The following is a 15,569-nucleotide window of genomic DNA, read 5'->3' as shown; positions in this document are numbered from 1 at the left end:
TACACCTAAAAAGAAATAGCAAAAATTAAAATCCAGCACAGACACTGCTCCTATAACTCCTATAAAAATAAGGAAAAAGAAAATACTTACTCCTCCTCCATCACCTTCTCTTTCTCCACGGCATAAACAAACATCAACCAAGCCAAGAATAGTTTCAAATATTCCAATCAGACAAGAACACACAGAGGTAGAAGATCACCTATGGACGGGAAAAGGATATATAGCAACATTCATAAACACACAAGGCAGCCCAATAGGACCAGCAGGAGAAAAATTATATAAAGAAAAAAATATAAAACCTCACAAACTTCACCATCCATTAGAAGTTGGGGAGTTAGTAAAGGTCAAAGAAGGAAAACATACAATAATTGGACTCATCACAACGAACCATCCATCAGAAGAAGACTTATATAAAGCACTTAAAACACTCCACACACAAATACCTAAAAATACAACAAAAATGTACATATCACCAGAAAGAAATAAAATCTCATTATATAAATTACAAGAATTAATAAATATAATATTCCTACAAGAAGACATCCAATTTATATTCTGCAAGGGCACTCTTCTAACTCCTCCTGTACAAGATAGACAGCAGATCATCCAGGAGAATCACCAATCACCTATAGGCGGACACAAAGGAATTACAAAGACATACCATCGCATAAGAAACAAATATTATTGGAAGAATATGAAATATGAAATAACACAATTTATTAAAACTTGCTTAGATTGTCAAAAAACTAAACTAGTACGAGTAAAAAACAAGGAACCCATGATACTGACAGATACACCTGTTGACGCTTTTGATAAGATTTCTATTCATATAGTAGGACCACTACCCTTCACAAATACTGGGAATAGTTATATACTCACTATCCAGGACAATTTCACAAAATATTCTCTCGCTATACCATTGGCAAGCATTACTTCAGAGGACATAGCCAAGGCATTCACAGAACACATCATCTGTAAATTTGGAAGTCCTAAAGCAATTCTCACTGATCAGGGATCAAACGTCATGAGTTCCCTTATGAAAAAATTCGCAAGAGCGTTTCACATTAAACAATACCGAACCTCTGCATTTCATCCTCAATCCAATGGATCCTTAGAGAGAAGTCACCACGTCCTTGTCGAGTACCTACGACATTACGTATCAAAAGAAAAACAATGGGATCAATGGTTACATCAAGCAATGTTTTCATATAATACAAACACTCACGAAGGCACGAAATTTACGCCTCACGAACTTGTTTTCGGTAGAAAAGCACGTCTTCCGTCAAGCATTCCTCCAACTGACCATATTAAAACAACCGGACTACGTCGATAAATTAATGGACAAACTATACCACATCCGACAAATGGCGCGAAAAAATCTAGAAGAATAAAAAATTCGACAGAAACATTATTACGACCGGAAGATTCAATCTCAAACGTATAAAATAGGAGATTGGGTATGGTTACTAAATCCACGAAGAGAAAAACTAGGACCGGAATATAGCGGACCCTACCGGATCACCGAAGTCTTGGAGAACAGCAACCTGAAAATAGCAATAAACCCTAAACAAATGCGAATCGTTCATATGAACAGAATCATAAAAGCTTATTTACCTTAAAAAATAAAGAAAACGTGACAACCTTGCGTGGGAGTCAATATAAAAAGAGGAGCAGACGCAAGATTCCTTCACTCTAGCACACGCATCCATACGAGCAACAACGTATTCAAACGAATAGAAAGCGCAACGAAATGGACAAATTTATATGTCTGAAAAGAATTTTAAACAAAATATATATTATTATAAAGAAGACCACATTCTTTGCGAATACTGTGCGCAAAGAATAGGGAGAGACTACGGACACCCAGCATCCGAGTATCTTCTTACATTAGCCACAGCATGAAATGATAGACCATGTTTTATTTGTCGACGAATACTCTATATAGAAAGCAACTACTTTTGCTTTATGCACTTTACTGTCATTACAAATAACACAAATATCCATAAATAATATGGAACTACGGTTCCTTTATCCCGTTATTCGGGAACGAATTTTAAAAAATCTCTAAAACTATTACTAAAATGTACAAAACCCTAAACCAAAGCTTCACCTTAAAAAGTTGCAATCCTGCATGGAGAACCTATATAAAGAAGAGCAGACAAAGGATTCCTCCATTGTAGTGCACACATAGTAGCAAGTAGTATCACAAATAGCAAAACAAGTAAAAGCGAATAAAGGACAAATACATATGCCTACAGAAAATTGTTAACGAGGACGTCTATTATCTACGAGTAATCAAGATCGTTTGCGTATATTGTACGCAGCGCGTCGAAATCGAGGATGAGGAGCCTGCGTTCCACCATCTAATTATTCTCAGACATGCAAGAAATTACAGAATATGTCACTTCTGCCGCAGAACACTGTATATAGCCAGACCAGCGGAGCACTGCGCATTATGCAGTTTGTTAATTCACCAACTTGAACCGATTTACGTTAACCGGATGCGCCGGGGAGGAACGTATCCTGTAATAAACGAGGATATCCTAAGAAGACGACATAAACAATAATCTTTCATGTACATATTTTTATTCTTTTACACACACACACACACGCACGCACGCACACGCACGCACGCACGCACGCACGCACGCACGCACGCACGCACGCACGCACACACACACACACACACACATAATGTAATAAACACTTACACCTATTTTTTAAGACCCTTTTATAATAAAAACATTTATTTTTCTTAAAAATGCGGAAAATTGTAACTTAACCTAATTTAAATAACCTACCATATAACCTAAATAGCATAAACGTAGTATAAGAAACATTGTTGCGTATGTTATATGGGCCCTTCAGGTCCATCCCGTGCTTGCTGTCCACGCGTCGCTGTTGTTTCGCAAAGGCGATCCAGCGGATTCGCCTCGCGTGTAGCAATCGAGTGGTGCTGAGCCCGTGGCAACAGCGATGGGGACAGCGACCGCGCTCGGCCCAATTCCCCAATTATTTCTCAATAATCGGGGAATTGGTGAAGCAAGCGACAGCTGCCGACGGGGCAGTTCCCCCATTCGTAGGGATCGTTCGAGGTTCGGCCCGCGATCGGGAGCCGCAAAAAAGATCATTCTTATTCGAGTGCTCGAGTTAGGAAGTCGCGACGGACCAGAGGACCGTCTAGATACCGCGACCACGTCTCCACGCAGATTCCGCGAAGCGCGCTCGGCCGATAGTAATTCGTGAGAAGGGTAACTCCGTCCGACATACAGGAAACGACCTAGCCGGGAGAGTAGGACCGCGTAGAAGTACGTTAGAGACAGTGCGGTACGACGGGCTCTAGGCCACCGACATCCCAGAAGCACAGCGAGCGTCCACGACCTACCCGTGGGTCAGCGACACTGCGAGCGACCGAAACACGAGACGGCAAGCGTGCCGCAAGACACCCGAGCGACACAGCGAGCGACAGCCAAGGCGAAGCGCTGTCTCGAGGTAGAGTCATTTAACTTCTGTAACAATATATGTAGCCTTATCGTTTTTCCACCTTATCCCCTGAACTTTATTCTTTCTACCCCTTTTCACCTTCCTTATCCCCGGTAAGTATAGTCAAGGTGGGCGCCTTAGCCCTTCGATAGAGCAAGAACCCGGTAAATCATTCCAACCGCTCGGGGTGACTTACAGGAAGTCCTATCAGGACGTAACACGTAGAACGAAGTTGCAAACATAGAAATTTTTATAAAAACCCGTCAGAGGGCACCACTCTATCTGCAATTTACCGATCATCGAAAATCATTTTGGAAAAATGACACTAGCACCAACTGTAACCACTCGTTCAAACTCGCGCTTGCGCCTTACTTCATACACTACAAAAATGCCCAAGCGATCAGGCACGCGACACTCCAAGGAGTTAAAAATTAAAAAAGAATTAGATAGAATATTTTCGGAGATGATACCGATCCCTCCACTAATTACACCACTCCCGTGATCTCCTCGACAAATGGTAACGTACCAATAAAAATTCCGTCTCTTTTCCAAATTAACAAATCTATTAAAACCTCAAGACACCACCTCGCACTCCACCGGACACGCTCCCGACAACTCCGGAATTCCCAAAAACTCCAGATTTTCTATTTCCGAGGACCCCAGAATTCAAAATCCCGGAGGTGCCCCCACAAAGATGGCCAGCCCTCATCAAAATTAACATCCCGAACCCTGATTGGGAAGCATATAGGGCATTACCGAAGACGGACCCAAGGAAACGAATCTGGCGTCTCTTGGGACTCTTTGGCACAGGGGCGGCTCATCCTTACAGGCCCATAACAAGGGAAGAGAGGAAAAAGAAATACGAATATATATATTAATAAATAACCATACACATATACATAAGATACGAATCTTCCACTGCGTTCCCCACCTCCATTCCAATCTCTCGAGGACGAGAGATCCCCCAGGGGGGGAGGTGTAACCTTGGGGAGGTGTGACCGCCGGTAAAGTAAACCGATCTTAATTATCGCGAAATCGTCCTACGTTACCATACAAAATTATTGTAAATACTTTTATACATGAATTATAATTAATTAATTATTCAAACAAATACTAAGGAAACAAATGTTATAGAGATGTTAGGAATAATTTAATGTAAATACTGACAAAGGCTCAAGATAAAATATAATGTATTAAGCGAGTAAAAAGCAAAATAACAAATAACGACTCACTGCGCATGCGCCAGCCATCAAATTTCGAGTATAAAAGGAGGCGCACGATGCGCAGCGCGGGCATTCCAGGGCATTTAAGGGGGTAGACACGGGTAATGCAGCGCGCTGTATACCGACACAATCTGGCCCGAAACATGGGTTCGGGATTTTTCGTTTTTCGTCCTTATATGAACAGATTTTGGGCTGGGCGAGGTCTCATTCGAAAGAGGAAGGTTCAATGCGGAGCGCTCTGCTCATGGTTCAACGAGATTGTGTTGATATGTAATAATATCAGTGTCCAAAGTAAAGCAAACGTCGACAAAATATCCCCGCAGAATCCAAGCATTTTTAGGTCACTAAAAGAGTTTTGTGACTCAAACGGTGAGCAGAGCGCTCCGCATTGAATCTTCTTCTTTCGAATGAGACCTCTCCCAGGCCAAAATCTGCTCATATAAGAACGAAAAACGAAAAATCGTGACTGCATTCCCAAATCAGAGTTCCGCCATATTGGCGATAATACAGAGCAAGTCACGTGACAAATTTAGTTGAGGTAGTAGATACGAGATGGCGCCTACTCGGGAGGACTGCCAACGTGGATTCATAGCAAAACTGAAGCGATAGCTGGATATACGAGCCACAATAAAAGCATGATGGAGTCAATGTATGCATTTTCGGACGATTGTAGGTTAGGTTATATTCATTTTAGGCATACATTGACATAGGAACTGCTGGGGATTGTATACATTTACTAAATTAACGCTTTTACCGTTACATATACATCACTTGAAATCGCTGTCGTATTTATGTCATAGTAATTCAGGCAGTTAGAACAACAACGGACTAACCTACATTAAAAAAAATTTCCTATTGTACATCGATGGCTTACAATTAGTGCACACATATTGTATGTCCACTTTTAGCGTTTTTGAGAAAAACAGGTTCAAACATTCAATGGTACTTTATAATTACATAAATACTTTTTGCATTATTGTAATATAGGTATCACTGAAAGTATGTAATTAGTAGTATAAGTTAGAATCTGCAAAATTATAATAATAACTCGACAATAATGCTTGGAAGTTGGACATGCTATTGTAACCAAGTACAGAGGAGGACATACTATACTGAATGATATTATATAAAAATGAATGAAAGGAATAATACTGGAAATAATCTCACTTCAATATTATATTTATTTTTAAAGTAACAGGAATAAAAAAGTAATTCGCGGTAGATATAGGAAGACTTTAGAAATTTTTTTATTTATTGTCACATTTTTCCAAAACTATTTTCATCCTCTGGCATGGACACACAACATTTGTGCACTCAACATAATAAATTCAGGGACATACAATAAACAAAAATATCATTTTTGATGAATTTATAAAAAAGATAAAAATGTAATTTTTATGCAGCATAAAGAAACAGTCAAGCACTATTTCTTGCATATAAAAACTCAAATTTCATAAAAAGTGGACATACAATATGTGTGCACTAAGCCATCGATATGATTACTAGAGCCTATTGGAATACGTTATTGCTACTAACTCACTTTTGAAAAAAATGTGGGTTAGTCCGTTGTTGAGCATTATAACCCGAGCCAATTTTTATTTGAAACGTGGGGAATTCAATTGTCGGCCATGAATAATTTTCTCGTGTTTATTCGTACTTTCTCGACTAAATATATGATTCGCAACTAAAGTACTAATAAATACGAGAAAATTATTCATGGTCGACGGATGAAAGGCTTTCGACTAAAAATATGAGAAAAAATTATTTATTTTAAAATTTAATTATAAAAATTATATATTATACATCCTGCTCCTCCTCTTCCTCCTCTGCCTCCTCTTCCTCCTCTCCTACTGTTTCCTCCTCTCCTACCGCTTCCTCGTCTTCCTCCTCTCCCACCTCTTCCTCCTCTTCCATATTCTGATTTTCTAAGTTTCCTCCTCATCTCCCTGTTCTGTAATATGAAAAATAAATCTTACGTCAATTACTGCAATAATGTGTAAACGTTTTCACACTTTCGTGAGAATGTATCGCCTACGTATCTACATACCTCCTTCTTCAACCGCAACGCGAGTTGCCGATAAGCCGCCGCTATTTCTCGGCTACTCCGTCCCGACGACGGAGTTCGGCTGCTGGACGGACTCCGTCGCGACGACGGAGCCTGCCGGCTGCTGCGATCCCGTCTCGAGGACGGAGTCTGCCGGCTGCTGCGATCCCGTCTCGGGGACGGAGTCTGCCGGCTGCTGCGATCCCGTCTCGGGGACGGAGTCTGCCGGCTGCCACAATCCCGTCTTGGGGACGGAGGCTGTTGTCTCCGTCTCAAAGACGGAGTCCTTTCCTTACTTTTTTTTCCAGACATCTAAAAAAGAGTCGAAGAATCAGTGAAACTATTGAACGTAATTAAAATGAATTTGACAGTGTAGTAGAAGAGCCATAGTTGGCCAAAATGTAAACTAATTACAAATTACAATTTACGTAATTGTGTGATTGATTACACATTATTTTCTGTAATTTAGGTAGTTGACCACAATTTTGTCAACTATCTAAAAAGGATTGCAGAAAATAATGTGTAATCATTTACATTTCGTAATTTATGATTTGTAATTAGATTACATTTTTCCAAACTCTGAGAAGAGTACACGTTTATCAAGTTAGTACATTTGGGTACAATATAGGCTTCCTTTAGGCAAGATTTAGCGGATGAGGAGAATCTTCAGATTTCTAAATGCTGCAATTTCCAAGTACGAAAGCTTTGAAATTCAAACATTTTCAAAATTTGTAATTGTGAAGTTATCAAGTTTCAAAATATTTGAATTTTCAAATTTCCAACATTTGTGATTTTAAAATTTTCGATTTTTCCACTTCTGATGCTTAAAAACTTTAATTTTCATCACTTGCCTTCAGTTTCAACTAAAGGAAGCCCATAGCACCCGAATGTATATACTCTTTCTAGACATTTCGCGGGTAAACTATAACACAACTTTCTTATTCTACGTGGGAATGAATGCACGAATCTCTGAGCGTGAAGCTGCATATCGACATTGCGAGGCTGCCGCGCGAGGCACGCTTCGCGGAGTGGCGAGTTTGGAGACTATCTCGATCATGATCACTTTGCGAGGGAGGCGCGTGCGACAGTCTCGCGCTACCTCCAGCAGGATATTTGCGTCGCCCGAGCCATGCGATTTTTGATCATGGGGCTGCGAGGCACCTTTGAGCACGTCGAAAAATCGACTGCTGATGCCTCGTAAAATAAACATGGTCGAGGTAGTCTCCAGACTGTCCACTCCGCGAGGTGTGCCATGCGAGGCAGCCTCGCAATGGCGATACGCAGCTTGTGAAACACGCGGACACTCAAACAATCACAGTTCACACGATAGTTTTTGCACAAAAAATTACAACAATACTATGACGGTAATCGGAAACTTTACCCGGAATATGTCTAAATACAGTCTTGGTTTGGAAATAAAATGTAGAAGTATGTCAGTTATTATGAAAGTGGCGTCGGTCGAAATTTAAAAAGAAAAGAAATTGAACTGTACGTTTATCATATATCACGTTGATAGAATACATAAAAAATAAGTGAAATGTAACAAACGAAAAATTTGGACGTGGCCCACTTTCAGAATAACCGGCACATATAGTGAAAAAGACAGGGATAGCAAGCGCGAAGGTACTTACGATCTTTACTGCTTGGCAGTCGCTTTTTTTCTGACGATCGAGCCTTTGCTACCCTCAAGGGTGGACAGGGCCCAAATTGCCTTTCTCACTCCCTCAAGATTTTGTATTTCACTCGCACCAAGGAACGAGCAGAGCGTCATCGGCCCGCGTAAAAGTTCGAATGCGCAAAGGTTTGAAAACGCGGCGCGTGCTCGCGCATACTTGCGGGTGTTCCTTCATCACCGTCAGGCAAATGGGAAACGATAATGGTAGAACGAAATATGAATTCCTCGCTAATAAAGTCGGTGATACGTCAAAAGAGTATGCACAGGATAATTAAAAATTCTTTCCTGTGCACATTTCTGAGCACCAGACAGTATTCCCGGAAATAGATACAATCTACGTAAATGTATCAGCATACCACCAATCCTAATGAGAAAGAGAGGAACAGGACGCGTATATCCGTCCCTTTCCCACCATTTTCTGTTTAGCCTCTCAGCATCTGTAACCAATGCACCGACAACGCTAGCTCATCAGTTTCTTGTCGTTTGCACTACGGTGAAGACGGAGAAAGCAATCGGGCTTTTATTTGATGCGCGGATATTGATATATGGAATATTCATAATTTGTGAATTGTTCCATTTCCGCGTGGTTCGTCACTGTAGTGTTGATAAGTGTGTGTGATCATTCCATTGCCATGGAATCAAAGAATGAAGCCGCAGATGCCAGAAACCAGCGCAATTCGAAGGGTGATATAAAAAGGAAGCGCCCTATGCTATCTGTAAAGCGTTTGTCCAGAAAAAATAAAAAACGTCTAGAAAGGTAAGTTACGTTTTATGGTACAGATTTGTATGAAGTCATAGTCTGAGATGTAGTAGTAGTAGTAGCACGGTATTTTATTGTATATAATATAGTATTATTCATATTCTTCAAATATGTATGTATATCAACACAGCTATCTTTCACGCTTTACGTACGCATATTCTATGCTATGCGCACCGCAACGCATGTTCATCATTATTTAATTAATTAATAATCCGATTTATATCGTGCTTGGACTCATTTTGATGTGAAAAAATGTCAACAGCACGTTCCTGCAACTTTCATGCCGATGAGACGAAATGTAGAAATTTTAAATTTCGTTATACAGGGTGTCCCACTAAGGAGTGGACAGCGCGATATCTCTTAAAGTATTGTCGATAAAAATATAAAAAAAATAGGGAATTGCATGGTTCGAGGGGGCCCATTTATTAGCGCGAACGAATTTTGTTTTCGATTATTATTTTAAAAGATACGATGGTCAAGTTCGGTTTTTCAAATGGAACTATTTTTTTTGAACACCTGAGTTGATAGTGCGTTCCAAGACAAATTCAATAAGCTTTAATGTATACACTTTATTTCCACTGGTTTTTAAGATATTGCGCTTGCAAATTTACTGATTTTCACTGCAAGAAACCCCTCTGGAATGGCAAAAACCGGGGGCGGTCTTACTGGCGCCACGGGTGGCACTGCCTGTTGAAATGGATACTTACCTGCCAAAGGTCTACGCCAGAAATGGCAGGCCCAAAGGCTGGACAATTCTTTTCCGTCAGAAATGCTACTTAGGTAGGACACCCTGTATATGTTATAGAAACTATATGCGTTTTATTAGCATAAAACTTTCAAACTATCCGCGTTTCGTTAGGTATGCTTCCTTTATAATGCAGTTGCGACTATTTCAATCGTTGTACGTAGCTTCGAATGGTTAAAACATGCACTTTAAATTCTATTTATGTGACGTAGAAGATAATGTTTAAAATTAGCGACATCATCAATTATTTGCGATTCGATGTTCAGCATATGTAGTTACTCGTGGAATACGAAATACACAGTGCTTTTTCTTTTGTTGAATTTTGTCCGCAATATATACGTCCATGTGTATCTTCAGCAAAATTGTTTCATTGAAAAGCGCATTCTTCGAAACATTCTCCAGGCCTCACTGGAAACCTTTGGCCCAGTCCGGGCAATGTTTATGACTTCTAAAGTACCCTCCACTTGTGGATACTACTACGCTGAAAGCGAATTCTATTTCGTAGCAAGATATTTTCACACAGATTTTCTCGTACACGTTACACGATGTAATATCGGTTTCGACCAAAAATGGTCGACATTATATCATATTTGCTCTCATCATAGGATCATTCCACGTGAACTCGGACACTTTTCGGAGTAACATTTCGGATTTTGGTACAACTTGGATATGTTGTAGTTTATTAACATATCTCGAAGGATTTTTGAAAATTTAAAAAATTGTGGATGTTGCAGCTCTTTGAAATGTAGTGTTTACTTTTTTTTTCAAAAATTGTAACTTTTGAATTAAGAAACCGATAAAAATGACCTTTGGGTGCTTACACTGGAGATATAAGAGTACCTAATAAAAATTATTAGGAAGGTCACCTTCGATTCACGGAAAATATCGCGAACACCAAAAGATGATAGACCGTATTATGTTGTGTATAAAAAACAGAAGAAAATTTTCCTTCTTCAGTTTTTTACAAATACTTATTATATTATAGAACACTGTATAAGAATAGCAGATATAGCCGCTTGGCCGCTGCGAGTATCGCACGGCTCAGTCAGTCGAGCCGGTGCGATTTGACGCAGCATTACATTCAATTAATTTTCATTTGGCCAATTTTAAAATGTCCACGTTTTTTTAAACATGTCCGTAAAGAGGACAAACAGGGCTATATCCTCCTATTTTTCCAAATTTTTAAAAGGGTGCCTTCAATTGTAAAACTGCATTTGTTTACAAGAATTGCAAAATAAATGGTCACAAATTCGAAGTAAAATAATTTTTATTAGGTACTCTTATATCTCCAGTGTAAGCACCCAAAGGTCATTTTTATCGGTTTCTTAGTGCAAAAGTTACAATTTTTGGAAAAAAAGTAAACACTACATTTCAAAGAGCTGCAACATCCACAATTTTTTAAATTTTCAAAAATCCTTCGAGATATGTTAATAAACTACAACATATCCAAGTTGCACCAAAATCCGAAATGTTACTCCGAAAAGTGTCCGAGTTCGCGTGGAATGACTCCATAACCAGGAAAATGTTATGAATATTTGAAAGAAATGTTTATGCAGAAAAAATTAAACGTAAAAAAGTTGAGCCGTTATTGCTATTGAAAGATTGTTGTGTATCTGCAGGGTTGCCAGCAACATTACGCAGGACCGTTTATTTAGCGGAGAGGAACATCTACAGGAGTGGTTGTAACGTGTGCGTGATGACGTCACTGACGCACACGTTACCACCACTCGTTTAGGTGTTCCCCCTCCGCTAAATAAGTGGTCCCGCATAACGTTGCACTGGCAACACTGTGTATCTGTGTTAGCAGCCGAGGCGCTGGCTTTATTTCTCGACTGCTACGACCTGCATTCTATCCTTCTCTTTTACGACCCATTGACAGCGACGAAGTAACCGCGAGCATCGGAGAATACCGTTCGTTGAATACCTATACCTAGAGGGACGATGAGACAGAATTTATTGAATACGTGTAACACTGTCCCCTTTTTAATCTTTTCTTACTTACAAATTACTCCAATAAGTGAAAATTGTTTAATACATTCCTGTTTAGTATCAGTCCCATCCGACATAATGGTACAAACTTTTTTTTAAAGAATGAAGTACTGGAAGCGATGTCAAGGTCCAGTTACTTTTTGTAATAGAACAGTATATTCTTTTATTGACGTGTCACAGGATGGTATTTCGATTTCTCGCTATGTATCTATGTTGGGATTTCGTCCGGGTAATATGTAATCGGTATCCCCACCGATGTGTAGGGTTGACTTTATCTACAATAAACAAACGTAACGGTCCCGTTTCCTGGCAATATCGATCGTGAAATTTTTCATGCATTCCTGAGTACCACAAACATCTATCCGGACGTAAGAAAACTAATTATATTTGTTCTGACTCAAGCTAAAATCCAACTGACCCCAAGGGCCGTACAGGCAAAAACTTTGCCCATCTGTGCTACAGACAGGCAGCCCTTGCCGAAAAATCGAAAACAATTCTTCGCGCGCCCCCATCGACTCGCCTTGTGCGAGGGTAACGAAAGTCGAGGTCAGTTCCACGCTTTCGAAAAGCTATCTAAACAGACAGGGTGATGTGCTGGAAAGCGTGCTCGTGGACGAGAACCAGACGGATCTACAACATCGGCGCGGTCAAGTAGGGTTTATTTCGCGAAAGGCAAACGACACGTGTTTCTCGGACCCTTCGTTTCTTCATTATTTTACAACGTTCCATAAAACGAAAGACCACCCTGCAGCCCCTCGTTGAATTGAGGTACAACGTTAAAAATATGACAATGATTTGGTTTTCCGGTCTATCCTCTCTGCGGAGTATTGTCTGAATGCGCAAAAGGACAAAATGTTTTTTTGGCAATATTTTTATTTCTTCAGGGTATAATTTATTAGAAGTATGGTCCTGTGTGTCATATACAATGTTGTACCATTTCAATTGTATTATTACCAACTCTCTCTCTCTCTCTCTCTCTCTCTCTCTCTCTCTCTCTCTCTCTCTCTCTCTCTCTCTCTCTCTCTCTCTCTCTCTACAGTATTCTAGACATTCAAGGAGGGTCATTCCACGCGAGTTTAAAAATTTTCAAGATTGTGGAAATTGACTGTTTTCAATTATAACTGTTGAACAAAGAGACAGGTAAGAATGTGCTTTTGAGTGCTTACACTGGGGAAAAGTACCCAATAAAAAAAAACAAATTTTAGACCATTCCTTCTGAAATTGTTTTAAACAAATGCAATTTTATACTAGCAGGGCACTATTTAAAAATTTGAAAAAAATGAGGATACAGCCGTACTTGTGCTCTTTATGGTCACGTTTTCAGAAACGCGAACACTTTAGAATTGGTGGCATGAAAATTAATTGAATGTGACGCTGCGCCGTCCAGCACCGGCTCGACAGACTCAGCCGTGCGTGCTACAATATACAACTATCTATTTCTTTCATTCATAATCTTCGGTGGCCTTGAAAGTCATAGCACACCATATGGTTGAATTTGTCTTGAGAGTTATACACTTTCATATCGGGTCATTCTTACCTTTCTCTTAGTTCAACAGTTATAATTGAATGGAAACAAAGTCAATTTCCACAATGTTGAAAATTTAAAATATGCTTTGAAATACATTTATGTATCACTAAAGACTACAACATATGCAAGTTTCACAAAAATCCCAAATGGTACTCCGAAAAATGACCGATTTTGCGTTGAATTACCCAGGATTGAAATGCGAAAAGTATTCTTTTTCACACGCGGTCAAGTGCACGCGTGCCTCCACACACACACAGCCGCGTATCGCAGCACAGCATGTCTGCTTGTGGCTGCCTCCGCTTGCGAGTAGCAGAGACGGTTGTGCAGATGTGTGCGTGTGAAAAGAAAACGGGCCAAAAGTGCATGTCCTTCGGTTTGCGTAGCGAGGGGATCACGTTGTCTAAGAAGAACATTTGTATCACGTCCTTCTTCGTATCGCGAAGATAAATTAGAATGATATTCACAGTAATGCAATAACAATATTCTCATGAACATAGCATCGTAACATTTGTGATGTTTCTCTAATGATAAATGACACCAAACACGGTATAATTTGAATAACACATATTTAGTGGTAATATGTTTCGGCCGCAGAGAAGTATAGCGAATGAAAAAGTTGGAGACAATCGGCAGTCCTTTTTTCCACTCGCTCTCTTCTCCTACGTTCGAGGCTTCTATCGACAAACTTCTAAAAATATAGGAACCACAGTAACATCTCGATTAGGGTTTAAAATCATGACTATGTATGACTGGTGTTAATTTATATCACCCTTAGTTGGAGTGTTCCCTCTTGGAACCAGTGAAGCGTGTAATATGGCTCGAGGGCCGATCGTATAACCCGATCCGAAATTGAAAATCGGTGAGAGACAACACCGATACAAACGAGGTTCACAATTAAAAGTATTTTATTTTTGGTTCTCTTTATAAATTGTTTACCAACATATTTGTGAGGACTTTCTGATTAAAATGACACCAAACACGATATGGTTTGGATAATTATATAAATATAAACGATTCGTATTCACGATAAGTAAAAGTTGTCCGATTTATGTTGTATTTGCTATCATTTTAATTAGGAGATTGTAACAAACATGTTGGTAGAAGTTTCATGAAAATGAAACCAAAAATACAAATTTTAAATTTTGATTGCGTTAGTATTGTCTCACACGTACAGGGGTATCGTTCCGAGGCTTTCGCTTACATCAAGATTTTACTGTATATCTTCTTTTACTATGCTTGATTTTCTTTTCTGCTGTATGTTTTTCTTATTTCTATATATGTGCCACGTGTTACTGATTATTGACTCTTTACGTGCAGGCAACGATTGAAGAACACAGCGTGCCTCACTGTAATTCAGGATAGCGTGGCGGAAGCAGGTATCTCGTACGGAACACATCCAAGCACATCTGCTGCGGATGAAAATTTTCAAGATTCTCCAAATATCGAAGGAATTGTAGAAGAAGTATATTTCGATACGGACGCAGAAGATATTATTGAAGAAATAAATTTCAACGCGGACGAAGAGGAAATTGTAGAAGATGTGCATTTCGAGTCGAACGAAGAAAGAATTGTGCAAGAAATAGATTTCGACAGAGACAGCGATGAGATACAATCCGTAAGAGACATCAACGACGAAACGACTCAAGATGTTGGAAGCGATGCTGATTACTGGGTGGTAGAAAATACAGAACCAGAACAGCCGGAAAATCCAATTTCAGAAGGAGTAGACTTCGTTGATTTTCCGTATGTTTTCGAACAAATACAAAATCTTGGAAAACATTCCACTATTGGCTGTGGCATCGAACATTTTGAAATAATTAGATGTCAACGGAATGGACTAGAAAATGTGTATTATGTAGAGTGCAAAATGTGCAAATACACAGAGCACATATCCTGTCTTCGGAAGAGTGATGCCACTATGGATATCAACCGCGCCGCTGTTTCCGCAACAATGATGACGGGCGGCGGATATAATCAACTGGAGGACATACTGACTGCCGTGAACGTATCCTGTATGACGAAAAGGATCTACGAGAAATGTCAAAATGACCTAATCGATGCCCTCGAAGTGCCGCACAACGCGAAATGGAAGATGCAGGAAAAGAGGAGAAAGAATTAGCTA

At 39.7% G+C, this 15,569-nt stretch overlaps 2 protein-coding genes across 3 annotated transcripts in view; one reads left to right on the top strand and one right to left on the bottom strand.

Moving 5' to 3' along the window:
• Positions 1 to 15,569, bottom strand: part of LOC143367024 (GDP-D-glucose phosphorylase 1) — a 505,990-nt gene that overhangs the window by 217,950 nt on the left and 272,471 nt on the right. The window lies entirely within an intron of this gene.
• Positions 8,635 to 15,566, top strand: LOC143367199 (uncharacterized). Its single transcript, XM_076808824.1, has 2 exons — positions 8,635 to 9,182; positions 14,765 to 15,566. The coding sequence occupies exons 1-2, from the start codon at positions 9,058 to 9,060 to the stop codon at positions 15,564 to 15,566; spliced, it is 927 nt and encodes a 308-aa protein (XP_076664939.1). The 5' UTR covers positions 8,635 to 9,057.

The sequence above is a fragment of the Andrena cerasifolii genome, chromosome 3, assembly GCF_050908995.1.
Source record: "Andrena cerasifolii isolate SP2316 chromosome 3, iyAndCera1_principal, whole genome shotgun sequence".
In the NCBI taxonomy this organism is placed as follows: Eukaryota; Metazoa; Arthropoda; class Insecta; order Hymenoptera; family Andrenidae; genus Andrena; species Andrena cerasifolii.
The sequence above is the reverse complement of the archived record's forward strand: the minus strand, read 5'-3'. Positions and strand labels throughout refer to the sequence as shown.

Excerpts from the sequence above, each read along its gene's own strand:
- LOC143367199 (XM_076808824.1), top strand. The coding sequence starts at position 9,058 with ATGGAATCAAAGAATGAAGCCGCAGATGCCAGAAACCAGCGCAATTCG. Across the intron at positions 9,183-14,764 it reads AATAAAAAACGTCTAGAAAG|GCAACGATTGAAGAACACAG; the intron begins GTAAGTTACGTT and ends CTTTACGTGCAG.